Source organism: Stegostoma tigrinum, chromosome 37 (genome assembly GCF_030684315.1).
Source record: "Stegostoma tigrinum isolate sSteTig4 chromosome 37, sSteTig4.hap1, whole genome shotgun sequence".
NCBI classification, from domain to species: Eukaryota; Metazoa; Chordata; class Chondrichthyes; order Orectolobiformes; family Stegostomatidae; genus Stegostoma; species Stegostoma tigrinum.
Window position 1 is genome coordinate 8671506 of NC_081390.1, and position 25388 is coordinate 8696893.

Genomic DNA, 25388 nt, shown 5'->3' on the forward strand with positions numbered 1-25388 from the left:
AGACGGACAGGTCAAGGAGGTGGGATGAGGTTAGTAGGCAGGTAACACAGCCTTTGGGATTCATGCTCATGGCCGTAGAGAACACTGTCTATTTCCCTAATTATAATGTCCCCTACCAATATTACATCGCTATGGGAATTCTTGCCCACTGCTTTCAAGGTCCACACAACTATTGGACAACTGCTGGGCCTCCTTAAAAGCTACCCCTTGGTGGCCATAGCTGTCTCACTTTGTCCTCTCCCTGATTAAAACCAATTTTGTCTTACCTATTCGGAGGGTGTGACCAAAGTATCCAAGTAAAATTGCCTCTCCTTCATGTATCTGCTGCTCGGATACCAACTCCTCAACTCAGATCTAATTGCTCAAGATGCAAACAATCACTGCAAAATGCATTTGCTCTGGATCACTTTGGTGTCCAGCAGCTCCCACATGCTGCAGCAGCAACAGCTGGCCAACCTGCCATCTCTATCATATTTTAATTAATGAATTAATTAGTCTTTGTATCCCTACTCTTTACCCTTCATGGAAATACTTCTACACCAATTTCAATCTTATACTTAACCAGATTTTTTTGTAGGAAAACAAAAACCTAGAAACCTAAACACAAAACAAAGACCTTACTTTTAATTTAAAGACTAGAAATTCTCATTACTCGTACTTACCAATCAGCTACTTTGTTTAGGCAAAAACAAACAAACACCTCTGTTCTTCCTCCACTTAATTATGCTCAACTCCAGTCCTAAATGACACTCATTTGGTTCCTTACATATGCTCCTAACAAAAATGGGTCCAAGTCACTTGATGAGAATTCAATTTCAGCTGGTTCTGAATTAATGTGCTATTTCACTGAAAGCCTTTGGGGTTAATACCATTTATGGCTTGCACCCAGGATATAATTTAAACTGTGGACTTGAGTTTATTGTCAGCTACAAACTGAATTAGGTGAAATTGGGTTTCTACAAATTAAAGATTTGGACTTTCTTACCCAGCAAATGCACACACTTAGTCCTAGTTTGAAATGAGCTTTCAAATTGTAGCAATGTTTTGGAAAATTCTGCAATGTTGGTCTTCCTGGTATACCCACCCCAGTCCCACCATTGGTATGCTTGTTAAATGAAGTTGAATAGAAAGAATCTATACCTCTAATCTCGTCAATGAGCCAGAATGGCTGAGTCATGAATAACTGTGGCTAGTCCTGTATAGTTTACGTACCAGTTCACCAATTCTAAGAGATTTATGGTACAGTGGCAATATCCTATTCTCTGGGCCAAGAGGCCTGGGTTCAAGTTCCACCTGTTCCAGAGGTGTATCACAATATCAGTGAACAGGTTGGTTAGAAAATATTAGTCGCTAGCTCTGCTAAAGGTTCTAAATCTACAATGAGGAGACAGTGACACAGTGCTAAAATCAGTGGACTAATAATCGTAGAATCACAGAATCTCTACAACGTGGAAGCAGCCTTTTTGGTTCAGAAACCCGAATAGTGCTTTGGTGATATAGGTTCAAATCCCTCTGTTGCAGGAAATTTAAATTGATTCTTCTATTTATTTACTTACAGTCAGTGAGAAACACACTTTCCATCTATTTCCATAGAAGAATCATGGAATCTCTACATTGTGGAAGCAGGCCATTCAGCCCATTAGTCCACATTGATCCTCTGAAGGGCATCCAATCCCATTACCCTATCCCCGTAACCCTGCATTTCCTTTGGCTAATCCACACATCTTTGGACTGAGGGAGGAAGCTGGAGCACTCAGAGGAAACTCACTCAGACACAGGAAGAATGTGCAAACTCCACACAACAGAATCAAACCCAGGTCCCTAGTGCTGTGAGGCAGTAGTGTTGACCACTGAGCCTCCTGAAACTAATGAAAAGATATCCTTGTGAAGATCTTTTTATAAAGGTCTTTTAGGGATCATTGCATGCCATCCTCCATTTCCATACCCCAAAACTGTCTGCACGACGACAACCTCTGATTTTGCAGTGACCAGTATCGAGAAAGATATGCTATACATATTCACATTACAGTCCAAAAGCTGTTTTATTTTGCATTACAGTATTAGCAAGGCAGATCTGAGCAAACAACTGAACCAAGGTGAGAAACCTTCATAAATGATCAGTCTCAGAGGCTCAGTAGAAACCTTGTAGCCCCTATGATTTGGCACGTGTATGTGGAGAGATGGAGCTCCATATCCACTGCAAATCTGACCACAAATGTCAGTGCAACACCAAGGGGGTGCTGCAGAGCCAGAGGTACTTCCTTTCAGATGGAATCTAATACCATCAGCTAGACATGAAAGAGTCCAGGCCACCACTTGAGGAAGAGGACACAAAGGGGTCATGCCCCTACCTGTGGATCTGAAACTCTAGGGTCAAGTACCAGACCAAAACCTCCTGTCTATGAGTGGTACAATGGCACCAAGGACCTGGGTTCGATTCTACCCTTGGGCAACGGTCTGCATGCGTTTCCTCCGGGTGTTCCGGTTTCCTCCCATAGTCCAAAGATGTGCAAGCTAGATTGATTGGCCATGCCAAATTGTCCATGGTGTCCAGGGATGTGTGGGCTAGGGTGGATTAGCTATCGGAAATGCATGGTTACAGGGATAGGGAAGGGGCGGGGCGGTCTAGGTGGAATGCTCTTTGGTGTGGACTCGATGGGCTGAATGACCTGCTTCCATGCTGTAAGGATTCTGTGATTCTCTAAGGATACCCACAAGTGTGAGCCATCCAGTGGAAGTCCATGGGTCAGTCTTGGAGGAGGAAAATAGGCAGACAGATTTAGACAAGAGCTGGAGAGTCCTTTCCAGTGGCCAGTGAGAGAGCTATCCCTCAAGCAACAATACAGAACACATAGATCAAACTTAGCAGAATTGGCAACCAGTTTTGATGGGGAAAATCTAGCTGTTGCTCTGGGGGACCTTGCAGACTGCAATATTGCTGCTGCTTCTGCTACTGTCTAATCAAAAAGACATTAATTGGCTGTAAGGTGGTGGGGAATGTTATTCTACTAGACTTTGAATAAGGCTGCATCTTTCGCAGGTGCTAAGAAACAGTGTGAGGAGAGCAATCATTTTCCGCAGACTGCTGTTGATCCTCTCCAGCCCCTGACAGGTCACCATACCACAAACAGAAATAACTGGAGGAACTCAGCAAGTCTGGCAGCATCTAGGGAGAGAGAAATCCAGTCAATCTTTGGAGTTGGCATGCTTTAAGGCTAAAAGGTGGTTCATCTTCAGCGTTCCCATGAGGGGGAAATGCATCTGAATCCAGTCGCGGACAAACACATTGTATATAAAATCTTTAAGCGACTGATTTACCACTTTCAACAAACTCTTGTCGAGTTCTCCACAAGTAAATACTTTTTTTTGGGCGTTTCGTTCTTCCGATTCGATGTGTAGTTTTGAGTGGAAATATTCGTCTTTGCCATGGCATTAAACCTCTCAGTTCGACCGGAAAACGATTCTAGATTCACACCAGATGGTAACGGATTTCAATACTTAGCTATGGTTTCACCTAAAAAAATGAACGAATTTTTCGACAATTTGCGTTTAAAAAATGCCCACTTCCCCACCAATCCGCAGCCGATCGTTTCTACGTTTCTTTGGACTGTCTACTCCGCGAGGACACCCTTCCGTTTCCATTTTGCTTTTGTTTGCAAGACGTTTATTAAGTTTGCAACACGAGGTGGTGAGGGGAGGTAGGAATTCCCAGAAACAGGCTGCGTTTGGACATTTGGTTGATCTGTCGTGTCCTGACCTCTCGCTATGTCCTCGCAAATAGCGAGTGTGTTCTGCACGAAGCCATTTTATCTATGCAATGTCCTTTTTCTCTCTCTCAGATAAAGTATTTACTCTTTCACAGGAAATGACTGCCCGCGGGTCTCTGCAGCTGTTGGAAGGTATGTGCTGTTATCTGTGAACTACTCCATGGAGAAGCGAGAGGGAGAAAAACAGCGTGGTATGTTGTCGGATAAGACTTGGCACTCGGGACTAAGGCTTCTCATCACTCGACACCTGATTTACCAATGATTATAAATAAACCCATTTTATTTCGCCCACCCCAAGGTTCAATAGCCACTTAGACAATTGATAACTCACAGAGTAATTCTATTTTTTTAATTTCTCCACCGTGATGTTAAAACAGAAACAAACTGAACGCAGGAAGCGTGTCACAGAATTGTGAAAGGCCATTCCGCCCGCTGCGGCCATACTGTGCATTGGAATTGTACATCGAATCCCCTGCCCTCTCATTGTAGCCACGTTGAGAATATTGTAGAATGTATTTACAGAGAGGCTTTAAGATGTAATCTTTGGAAGGTGTTAGTTTTAACGCTCTCTACTAGCCGGCTGTACACATTTAAATAAAGAAAACAATTATATATAAACTTGCATCCCAAATGTACAGATTTACAAAGTGTGTGTGTGTGTGTGTGTGTGTGTGGGCGGGGGGGAACTCATCCTCCCTCCCTCTCACTATCTGCAGCCACACTCAGCAACCACCATGCCCTCGTATTTGTATTTATAAGTGATCACCCCAGCGTCATCTTTATAGAGAACCGAGATGGGGTCTAGTTTGGTGGGCACACAGCAGGCTCTAACTGCTTTCTTGGGGTTGGAGCGGTTGACCAAGGTCTGGATGATGGCATGTTTGGTGGGGGTGACATGGTCGGTCAGGGGGAAGTGGCAGAACCCTCGACACTCGTACGCCTCGTAGCTTTTAGGTGCAATGATCCAGGAGTCCCATCCGATTTCACTGAAGTCCACATGCAATGGGGACCGCTTGCAATAATCCGCTTTGGCATTCCTGCGGGTCCGGGATGATGTGTCCGAAGGAAAGGCGGCCTGAGCTCGGAGCAGGTCCCCAGTTTGAGCTCCAGAACCCGAACCCGCCGCCAGTGCTTCCCTCTCCTTCCCAATCAGCTCCTTCAGCTCATCTCCTGCTTCCCTCCGACCATGGCTCCGGTCATCAGAGAACACCACCAGCAGAGGCATATCCTCAGGGTTGCTGGCACTGCTAAGGTCTGGAGTACCCACTGCCGCCCGTGACCCTCCTTGCCTAACGCCGCTGCCACCGCTGCCAATCTGAACTTCGAACCGATGGCTAGAGGCTCCTGAGCGGATCCAGCGCTTGACGGCTCCGGTCACCTCGAACGCCTCGCAGCCGCTGTCTTTAGCCCCGAGCCGCTTGGTGAGAAGCAGAGAGAGTCGGGGAGCTCCCTGGGGCTGCTCTAACACTTCATAGACCGCCACCGTCCTGTCGGCCCCTTCAAACTGCCTCCTGTCTCTCTCCACAAACGTATGGAGCCTCAGCTCGGCCATGGTAATCTCTTCATGCCGGGGAATGGAGATGTTAAACACCAGGACATGCCTCCTCACCTCACTTTCTGCGGCTGGAAGGATGGATGTGGTACCTGCCAGAAAGAAAACAGCAGCCCCATGAGAACAAAACAGAGGGAGAAGCTAAAATAGACAGCATGTAGTACTTCTAACTGCACTCTCTACGTAAGCAAACAAAACAAGAAACAGACCAAAACACCTCAAATCAGCAAAACCTTTTAGAAAACACCATTTCATTGGGTTTAAAGAAACCCAGAAGGAGTTGCTGGCAATCAGAAACAAAAAAACAGAAATTGCTGGAAAAGCTAAGTCGGTCTGGCAGCATGTGTGGAGAGCGGTCAAGAGTTAATGTTTCGGTCCAGTTCTTCCATTGGGTTGTCAATTCGCAGTTTCTGGGGATGGAGATGGAATGTGGTGTGTTCAAAGTACAAATTAGATCATCCTACCAAACCAATGGATTCTATTCACTCGTTTAATGCAGCTCCATAATTGTTGGTCAATGTTTTTCATTTGCTGCAGATCATATTTCAGAGACCATTTCCACTAATACATCTTTAAGCCTAGAATCAGTACACTTTCCTGCCCCCTTCCCCTCTCTCTTTCTTTGCAGAGGAAGGCGCGCATTTACCTTCGTCCCTGAAGCTCCTCACGATGTTTGAGGAGGGCATTGACGACCTGTCGGTGGCAAACTTATTGTACAAGTCGATCATAAACTGCGGTGGTTCCACTTTGAGTGGTTCCTGCGTTGGGATGTCTGACAGGTTCAAGGTCCGCAAGAACTCGTTCTTCACGCTTTGCAAAAAGGCGTTGAAGTCAAATTCCACGTCCTCATCCAGGACACCTTCACGGTCGTAATTCTGCTCCCCTTCTTCCTCCGTGGAGATGTCCCAACCGTTCAGCGGTTTGCACGTTGCAACTTGCACCAAGAGATTTAGGGAGGACACGACGGCGAACCAAGTAGAATAGGGCATCGCTTCTAATCTTGAGGGCTCCCCCGAGATTCAAAAGATTTTTTTTCAACTTATTAATCGATTATAACCTGCCAAGGAACAATGAAAACAAACGCAGGTTCTGTAATAAATTGGTCTTCCCTTGGCTTGCGCCTGTTGTTCTGAGATACTGCACTCTGCTTCAATCAATATCATTGAGGCAGTCTTGCAGAGATGCAGAGTCTTATCATATCCATTGATGCTTGAGTTCCCCTTATCTTGCAACCCTCTTAGTTAATGAAGATTCTGTAAACAGTTGACGAACACATCGGGCTAATGGCAAGAACAATGTATAACACAAGCGGCTACGTTCTGCACTCCAGGGTCAATGCCTAATTATTTCCACCGAATCGCTGCCAATTCTCAACAAACTTCACAAGACGTTTCCTTCAACAGATCACGGCCTCCTCTGGCCCAAATTGCTTCTGTATCCGCAGTGTTTTGAAAAACAGCTCTCGAGCAAACAAGTATCAAGCCAACCAGTTTTCTGTGGCCTCTGTCCTTGCATGTTGCTGAATTGGTAGGTTGGGGGTGGGGGGAAACCAGGTTAATCAGGATTTAATTACCCTCTTAACCTTATTTTCAAATGACCAGTTAATCAATGCCATTTTTGAGGGCCGGAACAAAATTTAGTCTGCTTTGTGTCAAAGTGTTTTCCCATCATTGGTTTGAATAGACAGACAAACTAGCTTGCAGTTTATCATTGGATTTGTTAATGGGCAGTGCAAAGTCGAATCTGTAGCATTGGCAGTTCTTACCATCCCAAAGTAGAATCTGCTCTGTTTAACATTCAGAACAGTTGGTCATTCAGGGTGCCCAGACTTGCTGATCAGTTAAAATAAATAACAGAGGAATCGATATGAGCACATTTTGAGTGAAGAGTTCTGAAATGGTGAAAATGTGTAGGAATGAGAACCTTTAAGATTCAGCAGCAACAGTCAGATGGATCTTCAGGTTTCACCTTCTGCTGTCAATCGGCTCAGATTTATCTAATATTCCTCTGTGTGCTGATTTAATGAGGATATAAATCATTTCACTTCACTGGCTGCATTGATAGTAGGACAGAGATCAATTCCAAGGGGGTGAAATGGACATGAGGAGATGGGGTAGTGGGTATCAAAAACTGGTACCTGTTGCACACCGACTGTAATATTCAGCTCTCTTGACTTCAATAGAACTGAACGTGAGGTAGATGAATAATGTGGTGCCAAAAGCATTTCTGCCTGTTTTTATTTGCTCTATCCTGTCAACCCCAACAGAATTTATTCATTCAACTATCTCAGGTCTAGGTTACACATTCTATTCCTATTTGGCAAGCTGATGTAAAAAAAACACAACAAAAGCACATTTTAGGCTGAATTTTCATTTCAAAGCAATGTATTTGAACTTGGAGGTTTTGTCTGGAGACCGATTCACTCTTTTGGGTTTCAGTTGTTATGGGGTGTGTTGTCTTGGAGTTACACTTGTGTTCCTGAAGATAAGTGAAGTATGTGAAGACTCAATCCATGTGCCAAGAATGCAGAATGCTGTGAAGCACTGATGTAATTACACCACACAAGACTGTGACAAATATTTTACAGATAACAATTGCTTCGAGCAATAATAGAATGAAGTAATTACTCTTTCTGTATGAATTGAAATACTTTGCAACAAGACACTTGCAATTATTTAACAAATTACACTAAAAGTCACTACAATTAAGATTTAATTCCAGGCATAGACAACTGATGCATTGATATGCTTATAATGAATGTTTTGCTCTGATGTAAACTGGAGCTTGGGGACAGACATGCCTTATGGTTTAATCATCTTGAAGTCCCTTTTACCAACATAAAACAGGCAAAATATTTGCTATAACCCTTTTGTAGATAAGACATTTCCTAAATGCATTTGGAATGTATCAAGTGCATGGTCCTTAAAATCTTGTGAATGTGACCATATTTGACGTGGTAACCTTGGAAGAGATGCATACTTTAAGCATGTAATCATTGGAATGTCTGCTTAAATACTGTGTCATACTAATCAAAATGACAGTTCAATAAAATGATTTAATATATTGTTTGCATTGTTTAGTATAGTTCAAATTGACAGTTTTCATCACGTTATTCTGAATCTGACTTTTTTTTATTACTGAATCACCAATCTATTTTGAATAGGTCATTCCAATCTTCAGGATTTACCACATAAAATAAATCTACCTCTTAATTGACTTCCTCCTGGTTGGCACTAACTTTGATCCATGAAATCACATTGAAGATATCAAATTTTGTGTCCAAACCAAGGGAGAAATTCTAATTATCCTTAAAAATTTGGTTTCATGGTTAGTCTTGAGGACACCCTGTCAAGCTGCAGATGATGAAATATGAACCCATAAGCAGATTGTATATTAATCTGGATTAGGATCAATCAGTGAACTTGTCATGTATAGTGTCAGATTCATATATACATATTAATGTTCAGTTTAGATTTTCAAATTTGAACTTGTGTCATATGGGTTTTCTATGTGTCAGAATTAGTTTAATGATTAACTTGTAAGTGTTTCTGTAGCCATGGTGATTTATTTTGAAACAACTGTGTGAGAGAAACACTTCCTGGAGAGTAATGTGTTTTTGGTTACACTGCAAAAATTTTCCAGCAACAAGATAAACAGTTGAGCTTTGTACTCTAGTTTAGCTGGTCAGGAATTGTTTTGCTTTGGTTAGATGAAAAATCCATAGCTTGAATGAAAAGTTTTATTTAGTGTCAGTTTTGGCAGTTCAGAAAGAGTTGTGGTTGAAACTGAATGTTTAAAGCAGTTGCTCCTGAGAATGGGAAAATATACTGTAGAACTTTTAAAAATAGTTTATTTTAGTACAAGGAGTTTAATGAAAGTTCCAGACCAGAAATCTTTAGTTAAAACCCATAGGGATTATTTGAAGCTGAGAAAGTTGAAGCTTAGTTGTAAGAAGACTCCAGGAGGATGCTGTCAGATTCTGAAGTCAGAGTTGAAGTTGCAATTAAATTAAGTGTATAGGGATGACAGAGAAGGGAATTTAGTCTGGTATATTTACTGTAAAAGATGATTTTGGGATCAATGGTTTTTTTACTGTATGTTTCAAAATTTCTAAACACGTGTTATATTTAGATAATTTGGTTTATTTCCTTTTATTTTAAATTATTCTACATAATACCTTTTTGTTTTAAACCAAACCTGCAATATTGTGTGCTTTCATTTCAGTGGAGACTGTCTTGTTAAACATTTTAAAAAATCCAACAAGGCAGATTTCAATCTGGGATCTGACTTATTCAGTAGTAAGAGTCAGCATAGTGTGGAGCTGGAGGAACACAGTAGGTCAGGTAGCATCAGAGGAACAGGGAAGTCGATGTTTTGGGTCAGATCCTTTAACAGAACTGGGAAGTCAGAAGGAAGCTCAGAAATAAATGGGGCGGGGATGGGGCTGAGTGAAGGCAGGTAGGGTAATGATAGGCAAATGCAGGTAGGGTGTTGTGGAGATTAGTCAATGGGAAGAGTGGGACAGATGGGTCAGAAGGAATGGGGACAAATTGTGTCAGTTCAAGGAGGCAGGGATGAGAGGGAGGGCTGGACATGAAATGAGGCTGGGGTTGGGGAGATTTTGAAGCTGGTGAATTCTATGTAGAGGCCATTGGGCTGTAAGCTCCTGAAGTGGAATATAAGGTCTTGTTCCTCCAATTTTCATTGTAACCATTGGAGGAGGCCCAGGATGGACCTGTCAGCAAGGCAGTGGGGTGTGGGACGGAGTTGAAATGAGTTGCTACCAGAAGGTGGTGTTGATTGGAGCGTACAGAACGTAGATGCTCTGTGAATCTCTCATTGAGTCTGCACTCGGTCTCACTGATGTAGAGGAGACCACATCAGGAGCAATGGATGCAGTCGACCAGGTTGAAGGTTGTGCAAGTGAACCCCTGTTGAATGCGGATGAGTTTTTGGGCCTTAGATGAAGGTGAGGTGATAGGTGTAGGGGCGGGTGTAGCACTTACTGCATTCCAGGGAAAAGTACCAAGTATGGTGGGGTTGGTGAGGAAGTGTGGAGCAGACAAAGGAGTGGTGGAAAGAGCAGTCCCTATGGAAACCATAAAGGAGTTGGAAGGGGAACATCTCTTTAGTGGTAGGATCTGTTTTCAGGCGCTGAAGGGTCCCAACCCAAAGTTTCAACTTTCCTGTTCCTCTGTTGCTGCCTGGCCTGCTGTGTTCCTCCAGCTCCACACAGTATTGACTTTGACTTTCAGTATCTGCATCATAGCAAATTCAAGCATTTTGACATTAGGAATTTCTATCTCGATGATTTCTGCTGTTTTCTTTTGATGTAAGCTCATTAGTATTGGCAGATAACAATTTGTGGTCCAAAACATGCTGTCAAAATAAAGGCAAGATTAACTGTCATGTTCAACAATTGAAACATGAGATGAGTTCAGTGAAAGATATCCAACAATGATGCTGGAGCTGAATCACTCTGTGATTAGTTTCACACCTCGCTGTTTGGCTTACCATCAAACATTTTGAACAACATGAAATGCCTTTACTTGCCTGGCATATAAAAACTGAACTTGCTGCAGAAAGTTGAGTCAAATTATTTTCAAGGCTAACTACTCTTTTAGTGACTGAAGAGACTGGCTAGTCTGGCTCGAGGCTGGTTGGTTGGGCAGCTGGTCAGTGATGCCTACACAATGTATTGAATTCCTGCACTGGCTGAGGTTACCGTGGAACTCCTACCTTCTCAACCTTATCCCTCACCTGAAGTGTGGTGACCCTCAGGCTAAACTCACACCAGGACCATTCTCTGAGAGAGTGGTCCTGTCGATCTTTGGCGGCTTTATTTTTTCCTGAGCAATATTTATCCCCCAATCAATATCGCTAAAACAGATTATTTGCTCATTATCACATTGTTGTGTGTGGAAGGTTGCTGTGTGCTCATTAGCTACTGTGTTTCGTAAGTAGCAACAGCATCTACATTTCAAAAGTACTCATTTGACTGTAAGGTCTCAATGTTATGAAAGGCACTATGTAAAGGCAACTTTTAAAAATTTTGATTGGAAGCTGGGAATGCCTTTTCATGGTCTCACTAATTGATGTAAAGTGACCCTAAAACTTCAGTAAACCCAGAGGAAGAATTTATCAGCAGAACTGAGAAAAAGAAGCAGGAAGTAGATTCTTGAAATCAGAAGGCATGCGATCAATTGTACAGTCAGGAGTTGTGAAATAAATTCATGTTCAAAACCTGGTGTGATATTAATTTTAAATCCAAACATTCTCTGTATTGTTGCCATCAGATCAGTTTAATGTACCAGCAAGGAGATTTCTTCCGCCAGTCCACAAAACAAAGATGAGAAAACCGACTGAAATCACTGTATTGGTGATAGGCAAAGTGTGGTGACAATATTGGAATGAAAGTAATATGATCTGAATATCTCTCTAAGCCATATTCAAACTTAGGTGAACAGTGAGCATTCTTCAACACCACAAATGCAGGACTGCCTTGAGCAAGTCAAAATCTGCTAGCACGATATTGTCAGAAGCAGATAGAGAATGTGAACCATGATGTGCAGCGCAAAGATCCTTTCTCCTGAATCCTTCCTCATTCAAAGCATCCACGACAACTCCTCTTGAAAATAGTGGAAGTTTTTCATCTCTGTGGTTGAGGCCAAATATTGTTAGCCAAACATTAATTTCTCCACAATTTGATAGACTCTACAATGGAATGACTGGCTTCATACTGAAATGTGCTCCTCCAGTTCTATTCTGTTGTGGCTCCCACAGTGAAATTTTTAAACGTTTGATGCATCTGATAATGCTCTCATTATTCACGCAGACTGATAGAATTTTAAATGTCATCGACAGGTGATGTTACATGACTGAGGTGTCTAGAAAATAAAGACCAGAACAGAAGGTTCAAGGAACTTACCAGTCAGGATTTAGTAGATCATTCTTCTTAAATTTTCAAAGATAATGATCATGTTGCCCATGTGAACAATGAAGTTAAGTTAACAACTGCAGCCTGACCAGTCGATATTGAAAGGTTCAATGATACTTATTGAGTTTTAAATAAAGCAATTTTTGACGATGCACATGAACCCTGAACTACCTGTTGGTTGATTGGTCTTAGGAATCTTAGGGGAGAATCATAAATATACTTTGGGGGATTTAATAGCAGTGGCACACCCATGATGTTCTTATTTTGAACAAATTTGTGCCACTTAAACTTCTAAATTGTGGACAGTCCACAAGCAGAGATTGTCTCAAGCCTGCTGAACAGCTATAGATATTTTCCTAACCCTGCTTAGATTTGTTGTGACGCAGCTCTGAAACAGGTGCAACATGAACCTGGGACTCTTTCCTCAGAGGTAGGGATTCTACCACTGCACCACAAGGGCCAAATATGGGGCGACAATGTTAACCTGCTGACTCATGGCACCATCCAGCTTTGTAAATTATTAATTTCTTCGTTCACGGGGTGAAAGTGTCACTGGCTAAGCCAACACTTATTGCCCATCCCTGACTGCTCAGAGGGCATATGAGTCAACCACAATGCTGTGGGAGTCGCGTCAAATATAGGCCAATTGTAGGCAAATATGTAGGCCAATACCTAATTCTGGTTATTTTAATCACTTTGTTCAGGCATGTTATGCCACATATTCATGGCAGGTGGGACTTGAACCAGGACCTCAAAAATAGGATTAAAATAACTAAGTGGTTATTCTTGACTGACATGGACATGGTGGGCCAAAAGGCCTTTTTATGTACGATAAATTCTATAGCAACTTCACTACCGCTGTAGGTAAGAGATGAATAGCCGTGAATGGTGATTAAACGTCAGTAAAGCATTTGAAATTTTATGGAGATGGAGCTGGTGGGTTTCACTTGCAACACAGATTAGAAAATTACTGACTGGAAGCAAAGACAAGTTTTGTCGAGGGCGGTTAACTCTTTTTAAAGAACTGAAAGACTGAAGAGGCACACACTCACGGGCCTGAATTTCAAGCAATATTCCCACATGGTGCTAGCTGCAAAGGCATAGAAGCCCATGGTTAACCTTGAGCCAGCAGAGCCTCAGTTCAGTCATAGAGTCAGAGAGATCTACAGCGCAGAAAAACGCTCTTTGGACCATCGGGTATGCGCTAGTCAAAAGCAATCACCTAACTGCTCTAATCCTGTTTTCCAGCACTTGTATGCCTTGGCATTACAAGTGCAACATCTAAATAATTCTTCAATGTGATGAAGGCTTCTGCCTCTGCCACACCTACAAGCAATGACTTCCAGATTCCTACCACACGTTGAGTGAAAAAAATCCTCACATCCCTTCTAAACCCTCCTTATCGTAACCCATACCACCTCAGCATTGAATCTCCCACCAAGAGGAAAGTTATTTCTCCTTTACCCATACCCCTCATAATTTTATACATCTCAATCATGCTCCCCCTCAGTTTCCCCTCCTCAAAGGAAAAGAAGTCCAGCCTACCTGATCTCTCTGCATCGATCAAGGTCTCCAGCCCAGGCAACATCTTGGTAAATCTCCTCTGTACCCTCCGATAATGTAGATTCCAGAATTGTCCACACTACTCTAGATAGTGCCTAACGAATTTTCTTGTACAGTTCTAGCATAATGCCCATGCTTTGAAACTCTATGTCTCAGCTACTAAAAGTGAGTGTGCCATCTTATCCACCTTATCTGCCCATTCTGCTATCTTAAGGGGTCAGTAGACTGCGCACCAAGGTCCCCTTGATCCTTGGTGCTTCCCAGGGTCTACTGTTCATCATGAATTCCCTTCACTTGTTTGGCTTCCCAAATGTAAGAGCTCAAAATTCTCCAGCTAGAATTTAACTTGGACTCAAAGAGTCATATAGTACGGAAACAGACCTGTTGATCCAACCAGTCCATGTCAAGCACAATCCCAAACGAAAATAGTCCCACCTTCCTGCACTTGGCCCATATCCCTCCAAACATTTCCTATTTCTGTAGATATCCAACTGCCTTTTAAACACTGTAACTGTATCCACACCCACCACTTCCTCTGGAAGTTCATTCCGCACACAAACCACACTCGGTAAAAAAAAATTACCCCTCAGTTCTTTCTTAAATCGTTCTCTTTTCACCTGAAAAATATACCCTCTAGTCTTGAAACGCCCATTGTAGGGGAGAGGCACCTGATATTCACCTTGATTTTACCCCACATGATTTTATAAACCTCTAAAAGGTCACCCCTCAACCTTCTATGCTCAAGTATAAGCAGTCCTAGCCTATCCAGCCTCTTCTTATAACTGAAACCTTCCATGCCTGGCAATGTCATGGCAAATCTCTTCTGAAACATCTTCATCTTAGTAATATCCTTCCTATAATAGAGTGACCAGAACTGGACACAGTACTCCAGAAGAGGCCTCACTGACATCCTGCACAACCTCAACATGACTACCACGTCCGCATCTCTTGCTACTGGTCTGCCCATCTGACGAGCCCATGTATACCCGCCTGTAATATGAAGCTATCCTCCTCATTATTTACCACCTCACCAATTTCCATGCCATCCTCAAACTACATAACCCTCCTGCAATGTTATGGATGATTCACTATGGACCACCAAGGAGATTTTAAGAGCATTAAAACATCAAGGAGCTGTCCATGAAACCCATGAGTGTCTGAATATATTTGCAGCTTCAGCAAGGAAATCAATTAGGGGCAGTGAGGTCATCCATCTGAAGTAGGAACACTGAGTGGCAGATGCAAATACATAGCACACTGCAGAATAAATAAATATCCTAATGTGAACTTTGTGTTGATTACTTATTTGTCATTGAAATTAAAGCATAATATGGCAATAAATGATATCTGAAGAACTGAAAATGTGTGTAGGAGCAAATGATTTGGGTTTGGATACTTAACAGATCTGGGTTGTCTTTTCAAGAAAATTTTCAGATGTGACACTCAAGTGTCTAGATGTAGTGCCTGATGCAACCACCTTGTATTAGTACAGGAACTGCTGTTAATTTCTCACTGGAATTTTCACCTTTGCACTCTGCCATTCTTTTTCTTTATTCCAGGTCTTTGAGATGCAAGCAAATTGCTGAAGCCTTATGCTTAAATGATCACTAAAACATTTTTCCTGGGAGTAAAGATGCCTTCTGATAATCCTGACTGCAATATGTGTCTTATTATAACTGCAATGTGTCAGTGTAGCATGGATATCATTCACCCCTGGTGATTTTCCATATCTCAATTTCACTGAAATAATCACAGAGAATAACCTTAAAAGGGGGGCATCATGATAAGTTTTGAGAAAGTAGGCGTTCATCTGAGTGATTCTGTGATGGTCACAAGTTCACAAAGTTGGGGCAGACAAGGAAGATCATTGATCCCACATTAGTTTTTCCTAGAATTCCCTATTTCGGTTGGTGCTTGTTTGTTAAATGTATCCCAGGTTTTCACCTCCACTGTTCTCCTGGGAAATCCATTTCAACCATTGATTGCCCTTTGCCCGAAACATATCTCCTTATTGTCATCCTAACTAACTTTTAATGGTTTGAATCTGTGTCCTATACGTCTTACAACCAGACACTGAAAGCAGCAGTTTTGGCTCCGTGGTAGCACTTTAGGTGGTAGGCTATCAATTCAGATGCCATTTTCTGCATCTTTAATTGCATTTAAGTATTAATGAGCTATTTCCTTTTTAGTAGGTCTGTCGATGTTCCTTGGTCTATTTGTTTAAAATATGTCAAATAGGTTATGGCCTGTTCTTTGCAAGAACACACTCACTTGTCTCAGCTATTCTTTACTCATATTTTAATTTCTTCTTGTAATTTGGAAACAACGTTTGATAATACAGGAATCGAACATAAAATCACCAGTTTGGAAACATAAAATGTATTATGAATTATAAAATCAAATTAAACAGGTGTCTACTGTCCACTATATACAGCATGTCCCCCTCCCTTCAATGAACACTTGGCATGTTTGACGTTCAAACAATCTATTATCTATATCCAGAATCAACCTCAAACTCCACAACAATCTACCAGGCCCCTTTATATCCCAACAGCTTCGTAATATTTATTCTCTTCAAATAGTTGTTCATATCTGTTTTGAATTGAATCCATTTCTAAAAGCCTTCAGTCAGTGCTCTCCAAATTTGAAAATAAGGAGCAATTTCATTAGCATGTCTTGGTTCTTTGCTGATGAATGTAAATTTGTGTCTTTTTGTTTAATGACCCTTCTGGGAATAGTTTCTCCCTACTTATTCCATCAAAATTTGAAGAGCCAAATCTTAGAAGAAAAAGTTAAGCTCAGCCATTATAACTCACAGCTTATTCCGTAACAGTGGCCAAACCTCAGTCTTTAGTGAGGATGTCAAGGCCAATGCAACAGAACAGCATACGTGCATGGCTCCAGAAATGTTGGTCTTCAGTTGTATGGGAGACTGGGCAAACTAGAATTGTTCGTCTCAGATCAGAGAAGGTACGGGGGAGAATTAGAACAATCAAATAGAGCAAACAGGAAGAAATTGTTTCCAATGGCAGAAGGATCATGAGAGGATGCAGATTTAAAGAAATAAACAAAATGGCTAGAGGTTAGGTGCAGCTCTTTTATGCCTTGAATAGTTATGACCTGGAATGCACTGGTTGGATTGCTGGTGGGTGCAAATTTTATTGTGGCTTTCAGAAGGGAATGGGGTAAAATAGCTGAAGGTGAGACACTGGCAGGGTAATGAAGAAAGTGCAGGGGAGTGGAACAAGAAGGAGGATCACCATAATCTACCCAAGGACAACTAGGGATGGGCAATAAATGCTACTACACTCCAAGAATGAAGAAAAGGAAGACGAGCCCAATTATTAACAGTATAAAGGGTTGGGGATAGTGTTGGTAAATGGCATTGAATTGTTCGATAAGCCATGATCCATTTTGAATGGCAGAGCAGGCTCATGGGGCTGAATAGCTGACTCCTCTGTTTCCATGACCTCATGTATCTTTAGGGTATGATGGCTGAAGTAGCTGAAAGGTAGAAATAAGTTGTCAAGACCTCTCACCTGGCCAAGGCCAGCCAAGGCCAACCTCCAACAAGATCAACGGAATAAGCCATTTTCTTTACCTTCATAATAATTCAACAAAGCAGCTCAAATAAATTTGCTTAAAGTGCACCCAAACCTTTCACCCGTACTTTTGAAATTATTCTTCAAATGAGCCAATCTCTTTAAATATTAGAGAAGAGGGAAAGCAATCAAATGTTATGTGCAGCAGTATATTGATTAAATATCCTATCACAATGTCCTTTCAAACTTCCACAGGTACAATATTGTGGATTAATGTAAAACAAGAAGCCATTGATACCTCTTAAAGCTTGATAGGATTGAACTTACTGAGGTTTATAAAATCATGAGGGGGCTGGATAGGCTGAATAGCTAAGGTTTTTTTTCCCTAGGGTGTAGGAGTCCAAAACTAGAGAAGATAGTTTTAATTTGAGACAGGAAAGATTTAAAAAGGATCTGAGGGTGTAACATTTTCATACAGGCGGTGGTGCGTGTATGGAACGAGCTACCAGAGTAAGTGGTAGGGGCAGGTATAGTCGCAAAAGGCATCCTGGTGGGTATCTGAATAGGAAAGAGGGGCATGGGCCAAATTCTGGTAAATAGGTCTCAGTCAGATTTGGATGTCTGGTTGGCTTTGGACAAAAGGGCCTATTTCCGTGCTGTGTGACTCTATGATTCTAAACTTCTGTGACTGAGGCAGGAGCTCAGGTAATAATGTGTACTGGAACTGATTCATCTTTATCCAAACAAGCCCACCTCCATTCTGTGTAATACCTGCAGAGGTGGAAAAGCTGATATAAAACCAGAACATACTGGTAAACTCAACTGGCTAGTCAATGTCGATAGAGTGAGAAATACTCTATTGTAACAAAGTGTGGAGCTGGATGGACACAGCAGGCCAAGTAGCATCTTAGGAGCACAAAAGCTGACGTTTTGGGCCTAGAGCCTTCATCAGTAAAGGAGGAGGGGGAGCGGGTTCTGAAATAAATAGGGAGAGAGGGGGAGGTGGATTGACTCCCACAGCTACCTAGAATACACCTGCTCCCACCCACCTTCCTGCAAAAATTCCATATCCTATTCCCAATTCCTTCGCCTCCACTGCATCTGCTTCCAGGATGAGGCATTCCACTCCCATATATCACAGATGTCCTCATTTTTCAAGGACTGCAACATCCCCCCCGCAGTGGTCGAGAACGCCGTCAACTGTGTCTCCCGCATTTCCCACAACTCATCCCTCACACCCTGTCCCCGCAATAACCGCCAAAAGAGAATCCCCCTTGTCCTCACATACCACCCCACCAACCTCTGGATACAACGCATCATCCTCCGACACTTCCACCATCTACAATCCGACTTCACCATGAAAGACATTTTTCCATCCCCACCATTGTCTGCCTTCCGGAGGGACCACTCTCTCCGTGACTCCCTTGTCCGCTCCACACTCCCCTCCAACCCCACCACACCCGGCACCTTCCCCTGCAACTGCAGGAACTGCTACACTTGCCTCCACACCTCCTCCCTCACCCCCATCCCAGGTCCCAAGAAGACCTTCAAATCAAGCAGATGTTCACCTGCACATCTGCCAATGTGGTATACTGTATCCACTGTACCTGGTGTGGCTTCCTCTACATTGGGGGAGCCAAGCGGAGGCCTGGGGACCGCTATGCGGAATACCTCCGCTCGGTTTGCAATAAACAACTGCATCTCCCAGTCGCAAACCATTACAACTCCTCTTTCAATTCCTCAGACGACATGTCCATTCTGGGCCTCTTGCAGTGCCATAATAATGCCATCTGAAGGTTGCAGGAACAGCATCTTATATTCCACTTGGGAACCCTGCAGCCCAATGGTACCAATGTGGATTTCACAAGTTTCAAAATCTCCCCTCCTCCCACTGCATTCCAAAACCAGCCCAGCTTGTCCCCGTCTCCCTAACCTATTCTTCCTGTCACCTATCCTCTCCTCCCACCTCAAGCCGAACCTCGATTTCCTACCTACTAACCTCATCCCGCCCCCTTGACCTGTCTGTCCTCCCCGGACTGTCCCATCCCCTCCCTACATCCCCACTTACACTCACGTCTACTGGCTCCATCCCCCGCCCCTTTAACTTGTCTGTCTCCTCTCCACCTATCTTCTCCTCTATCCATCTTCCATCCGCCTTCCCCTCTGTCCCTATTTATTTCAGAAACCTCTCCCTCTCCTCCTTTCTGATGAAGGATCTAGGCCTGAAACATCAGCTTTTGTGCTCCTAAGATACTGCTTGGCCTGCTGTGTTCATCCAGCTCCACCCTTTTTTTTATCTCGGATTCTCTGGCATCTGCAGTTCCCACTATCTCAAATCCTCCATTGTGTTGTGTTTCAAGCCAGTGATTTTTCATTCACAATTGGGAAACGTTTAAAAACAAATTGGAGTAAGGAATGGGTGGTTAAAGGACAAAGAGAAGGGCTTTCTGTTAGGGTGATAAACAGGAGCGGTTGGATGATGGAAGAGTTTATCTCCAGAGCCAAAGGGAATTGGCTTGGGTGGGAAAAGAAACAGGAAAAGAACAAAAAAAAAAGCTTGAGCTGAGAGTGAGAGTGCTAATGACTGAAAGCAAAAAACAAACATGAAATAAGAGAAGAAAAGGAAACAAAATTGGGACTTAAGGGTTCACATGGAAAATTCTCTGAAAGTGGCTAGGCATGTTGAAACGGTTATTAAGAAGGCTTATAAGATCTTTGGGTTTATAAATAGATGCATAGAGTTTAAAAGCAAGGAAGTGATGCTACATCTCTATAAATCATTCGTCAGCCCACATTTGGGGTATTTTGTTCAGTACTGGGCCACTTTGCTTAAGGAAGGGTGTTAACAGCAAGGCGAGAGTGCAAAGGAAATTTGCAAGAATGACACCAAAAATGAAGTAATATAGATACAACAAAGGAATAGTGAAATTGGACTTCTTCTCCTTGGAGTTAAGCAGATTAAGAGGTGACAATACTGAGAGTTCAAAATTATGAAAACTTTTGACAGGGGAAAGAAGAATGTACTGTTTTCACTTGGCGGTATGTCATTAACTAGGGATCACAATCAGCAAGAGAGTGAGGAATGAGATGAGGAGTAACTTCTATACTCAGAGAGTTGTCAAGCATTTATAAGCACTGCCTGGGAAAGTAGTGGAGGCAGATTCCACAGGAAGTTTCAAAAGAGAGCCGGAAATATGTTTGAAAGTGATGAACGGGAGGTGATGGCCTAGTAGTGTTATTGTTGGACTATTAATCCAGAAACACTGGTAATGTTCTGGGGACCTGGGTTCAAATCCTGCAATGGCAGATTGTGGAATTTGAACTTAATAAAAATCTGGAATTAAAAGTCTAATGACAAGGAAAATCCTATCTGAGGCTACTAACGTCTTTTAGGGAAGGAAACTGCCATCTTTACCTGGTTTGGCCTAAAATGTGACTCCAGACCCACAGCTATGCAGTCGATTCTCAACTGAGCACTGAACAATTAGCGATGGTTAATAAATGCTGGCCTGGCCAGCGATGCTCTCATTCTGGTAATGAACTTTTAAAAAATATTAGATGGCTACAAACATAGGGGCTAGCTGGGTAGCTCTTTCACAAACTGGTACAGACATGATGGGTACAGACAAATGGCCTCCTCCTGTATTGAAAATTCTATGATACCATAACATTTACACATTACAATCGTTGAACTCAATGTTGAGTTAGAGGAGTTGTACATTGCTAAGTCGAAAGATGAGATGCTGACTCACAAACTTCTGTTGAGTGTCAGGGCATAAGGCTAAGGATGGAGATATCAACATGAGGGTTTAACAGTAAATTAACATGGTAAGCCATCACAAGCTCAGTATCGTGTTCACAGCCAGATCCACAACATGGCTACTCCCAATTAGTATAAGAGATAATGGGAACTGCAGATGCTGGAGATTCCAAGATAATAAAATGTGAGGCTGGATGAACACAGCAGGCCAAGCAGCATCTCAGGAGCACAAAAGCTGACGTTTCGGGCCTAGACCCTTCATCAGAGCTCTGATGAAGGGTCTAGGCCCGAAACGTCAGCTTTTGTGCTCCTGAGATGCTGCTTGGCCTGCTGTGTTCATCCAGCCTCACATTTTATTACCCCCAATTAGTGCTGTGAGCAGCGAATATTGTACAGTGCTCTAAAGTCAAAGAGTCTGGTCTCCCTGGTATAGAAAAGATGTTGGCAAACTTGAGAGTGTTCAGAAAAGATTTACAAGGATGTTGCCTGGTTTGGAGGGTTTTAGCAATAGAGAGAGGCTGAATGGGCTGGGGCTTTTCTCCTTGGAAGCTCGGAGGCTGCAGGGTGACCTTGTAGAAGTTTATAAAATCAAGAGGCTCATGGATAGGGTGAACAGACAAAGCCTTTTCCCTAGAGTAGGGGAGTCCAAAACTAGAGGGCATAGATTTAAGGTGAGAGGGGAAAGATTTAAATGGCTTGAGGGGCAACCTTTTCATACAGAGTGTGGTGCATTTATGGAGCGAGCTGCCAGAGGAGGTGACTGGAGGCTGGTGCAATTGCAACATTTAAAAGGCATCTAGATGAGTATATGAACAGGAAAGGCTTAGAGGGATATGGGCCAAATGCTGGCAAATGGGACAACATCAGTTTAGGATATCTGGTGGGTGTGGATGAGTTGGACTGAAGTATCTGTTTCCATGCTGGACAACTCTCTGACTCTATAACTCTCAAGTCAATGTAAGTGCTGCTTCACCTCGAAGGAGTGTTTGGCATATTTGACGTTGAAGGGAAAGGAGGTAAAAAGGCAAGTAATACGTCACCTGTGTTTGAATGGGATGGTGCCGGGGGAAGAGAACATGTTGAATGGGGTGGCTGTTGCTGGAAGGAACGGTCCCTTTGGAATGCTGAAAGCAGAGGGAGCAAACAGTTTGTTTGTGGTATCACAATGAAAGTGGGTGAAATGAGCTGTTGAATGTGAAAGCTGGTGAGGATAGAAAGTGAGGACAAGGGACACCTGATCGTGCTTCTGGCATGGAGCGGAAGGAGTGAGAACAGAAGTGCAGGAAATGTGGTCAGTAGAGTTGAAGACATCAATGGGGGAATATTGAGGGCAAACAACAGCATCTCAGAAGCGCTGTTAATGATATTGAAAGGAAGATTACAAAGAACACAGAATTCATTTAGTCCACCTAGCTCACCGTTTTGTAAAAACCTTCAATCTCATCATTATAGCATCCTAATGACTCCGTTGGTCTCTACTACCTAACTAGAAAGATGATACCAAAAATTAGTCACCTTTAGTAAAGTACTTCCTGCATTTGTACTGAATTCATTACCACTTTTTAATCTACGTTTCCTTGTTCTGCAGTCACAAATTCACTTGAAACAGTGTTCAGGATTAAGTTAATCTCCATTTCTCTTGGCACCTTTGATACTTCCATTTCATTTGTCTGCTTTCAAGAATTTTAACCTTTCTGCAAAAGTTCATTGCTCCTCTGGCATTACTTTCCCTGCTCTTGTGTTTCAGTTAACTGGAATTGAAATCAATCTCGAAGGGATTGCATGACCACAATGCAGCTTTCAGCAAAACAGCCTCGTAATTATGAGCTAAATTCTGTGCCTGTAAGGAATTCAGGGGATTGTGCAAATTCAGTCTTGAAAGCATCAAAGATGAAAATTTGCACATTCTTTATAGATTCGGAAATATAAATTGATGTTCTGTTTGCTTTTGTTGACTGTTGCTCTGCAATAGCTGGACATGATACTTGTAAATCTTTCATCACACTCTAATCTCTTTTACAACTAATTTGTCATCGTTAAGTCTGTTTCCCGTTTTGCTTCCAAAATGTAATGTTTTGCTCTTATTAAATTTCACACACCAAAGTTCCAAAAAAAATCTTTCAACTTCTGTCCTGATGTTTAAGTTCCTTGGCTTTTTCATGAGAATTACTTCCTCCCAACAATTCTACCAGATTTGTGTCATCGACAGAATTGAGATTGTGTTTCTATGCTGAGATCACTTTAAGGTATTTTACATTGCCAGTTGGGGACCTGCCTCAATTCTTAACCGAAGGAGCAATTGGCAATTAATCCAACCATGGAATGAGCTGCAAACTGATTTCTCCAAATGATTTATATCCTGGGGCATAAGGAACACTTGCAAAGTTTGCAGATGACATAAAACGTGGAAGAATTGTGTGGAGGATAGTGTGGAACTTCAAATGGATACAAACACTTTGGTGGAATGGGCAGGTAGGTGGCAGATGATGTTCACTGCAGAACAGTGTGAGATGATAATGCTTGGTACAAAGAACTTGGAGAGAAAGTATAAAATAAAAGGTATAAGTCTGAAGGTTGTGTAGGAGCAGAGAGACCTAGGTTTATATGTTCATAAATCATTAAAGGTGGCAAGACAAGGAATGCAATCTGTTAACAAAGCATACAGAATTCTAAGCTTTATATAAAGCAGCATAGAGTATAACAGCACAATAGTAATGACGAACTCATATAAGATCTCATATAGATTAATTAGTCTTCAGCTGGACTAGTGTGTACTGTTCTGGCACTAGACTATGGTAGGATGTGCATGCACTGGAGAGAGTGCAGAAAAGGTTTACAAGAATAGTTCCAGAAATGAAAAATTTTAGTTACGATTATTGATTGGAGAAATTGGGGCTGTTTTCCTTACAGAGGAGAAGGCAAAAATGAAATTTTATTGATGTTTTCAACCATGACAGTCAAGACAGATTGGATAGGGAGAAACTGTTCCTGCTCATACATACATTGAGAACCAAAGTAAATAGTTTTAAAGTGTTTTGCAAAATAAGAAAATATAGTCACAGAGATATACTACACAGATGTAGACCCTTTGGTCCAACGCTTCCATGCTGATGAGGTATCCTAAATCAATCTAGTCCCATTTGGCATGTATCTTCTAAACACTTGCTATTCATGTACTTATCCAGATGTATTTTAAATTTTGTAATTGTACTAGCCTTCACCACTTCCTCTGGCAGTTTGTTCCGTACATGCACCACCATTTGTGTGAAAATGCTGCTTCTTAGGACCCTTTTGCATTTTTCCCCTCTCACCTTATGCTTATGCCCTATAGTTTCACCTACTCTGGGCAAAAGACCTCGGCTATTCACCCTATCTATGCCTCTCATTATTTTATCAACTTCTTTCAGGTCACCCTCAGCCTCTGGTGCACCAGGGAAAATAGCCCCAGCCTATTCACCCTCTCCCTACAGCTTAACCCCTCCAATCTTGGCAACATCCCTGTAAATCTTTTCTGCACCCTTTCACATTTCACAACATCTTTCCGATAGCTGATGCAGTACTCCGAAAGCGGCCTCACCAATGCCCTGTACAGCTGCAACATGACATCCCCAACTTCTGTACTCAATACAAAGGGAGGAAAAGCTTTTCTACACTTTGAGTAGTGAGAGACTGGAATGCACTGCCTAGTTGTGTAGTGGAGGTAATTTGAATTGAAGCCTTCAAGAGGGCATTAGATGATTATATAATTAGAAAAACAATGTGCAGAGTTTACAGGGAAAAGGCAGGAGAATGGCACTAAGTTAAAATGCATATAGACCCAATGCAGACATTACAGGCCAAATTGTCTCTCTATATACTATAACAATTCTATGTTATGTTCAAATGGCCTCTCATGTAACATATCAAATAAGCTCTGCCTGGCAACTCCCAATAAACCATACTGATGAGAAGGGGAGTTCAGCGTAAAGAGTAGACTGTGTGCAGTAACTATTGTATTCATCATGTGTTAGTATCGTCCAGGTCGGGGGTTGGTTAGCTCTTTTGGCTGGTTTGTAATGTAAAGTGATGCTAGTGGCATGGGTTCAATGCCTGCACCAGCTGAGTGTACTATGAGGACTTCCCTTTTCAACTTCTCCCCTCACCTGAGGTGTGATGACTCTCAGGTTAAACACCAGCAGTCATTTCTCTTTAACAAGACAGTAGGACTATGGAAACTTTATGACACTAGCTTATCATGTTATGTGCTTTTGCATTAAACCATGCTTAA

The 25388-nt window shown here is 42.3% G+C and overlaps 1 protein-coding gene across 1 annotated transcript; it reads right to left on the reverse strand.

Annotated features, from left to right (window-relative positions):
* Positions 1-4473: 4473 nt before the first annotated feature.
* LOC125467612 (bone morphogenetic protein 10-like) lies at positions 4474-6423 on the reverse strand. Its single transcript, XM_048563710.1, has 2 exons — positions 5966-6423; positions 4474-5411 (listed from the first exon to the last, which is right to left on the reverse strand). Exons 1-2 carry the CDS (start codon positions 6306-6308, stop codon positions 4474-4476), a joined length of 1281 nt encoding a protein of 426 aa, XP_048419667.1. The 5' UTR covers positions 6309-6423.
* Between the last annotated feature and the right edge of the window lie 18965 nt (positions 6424-25388).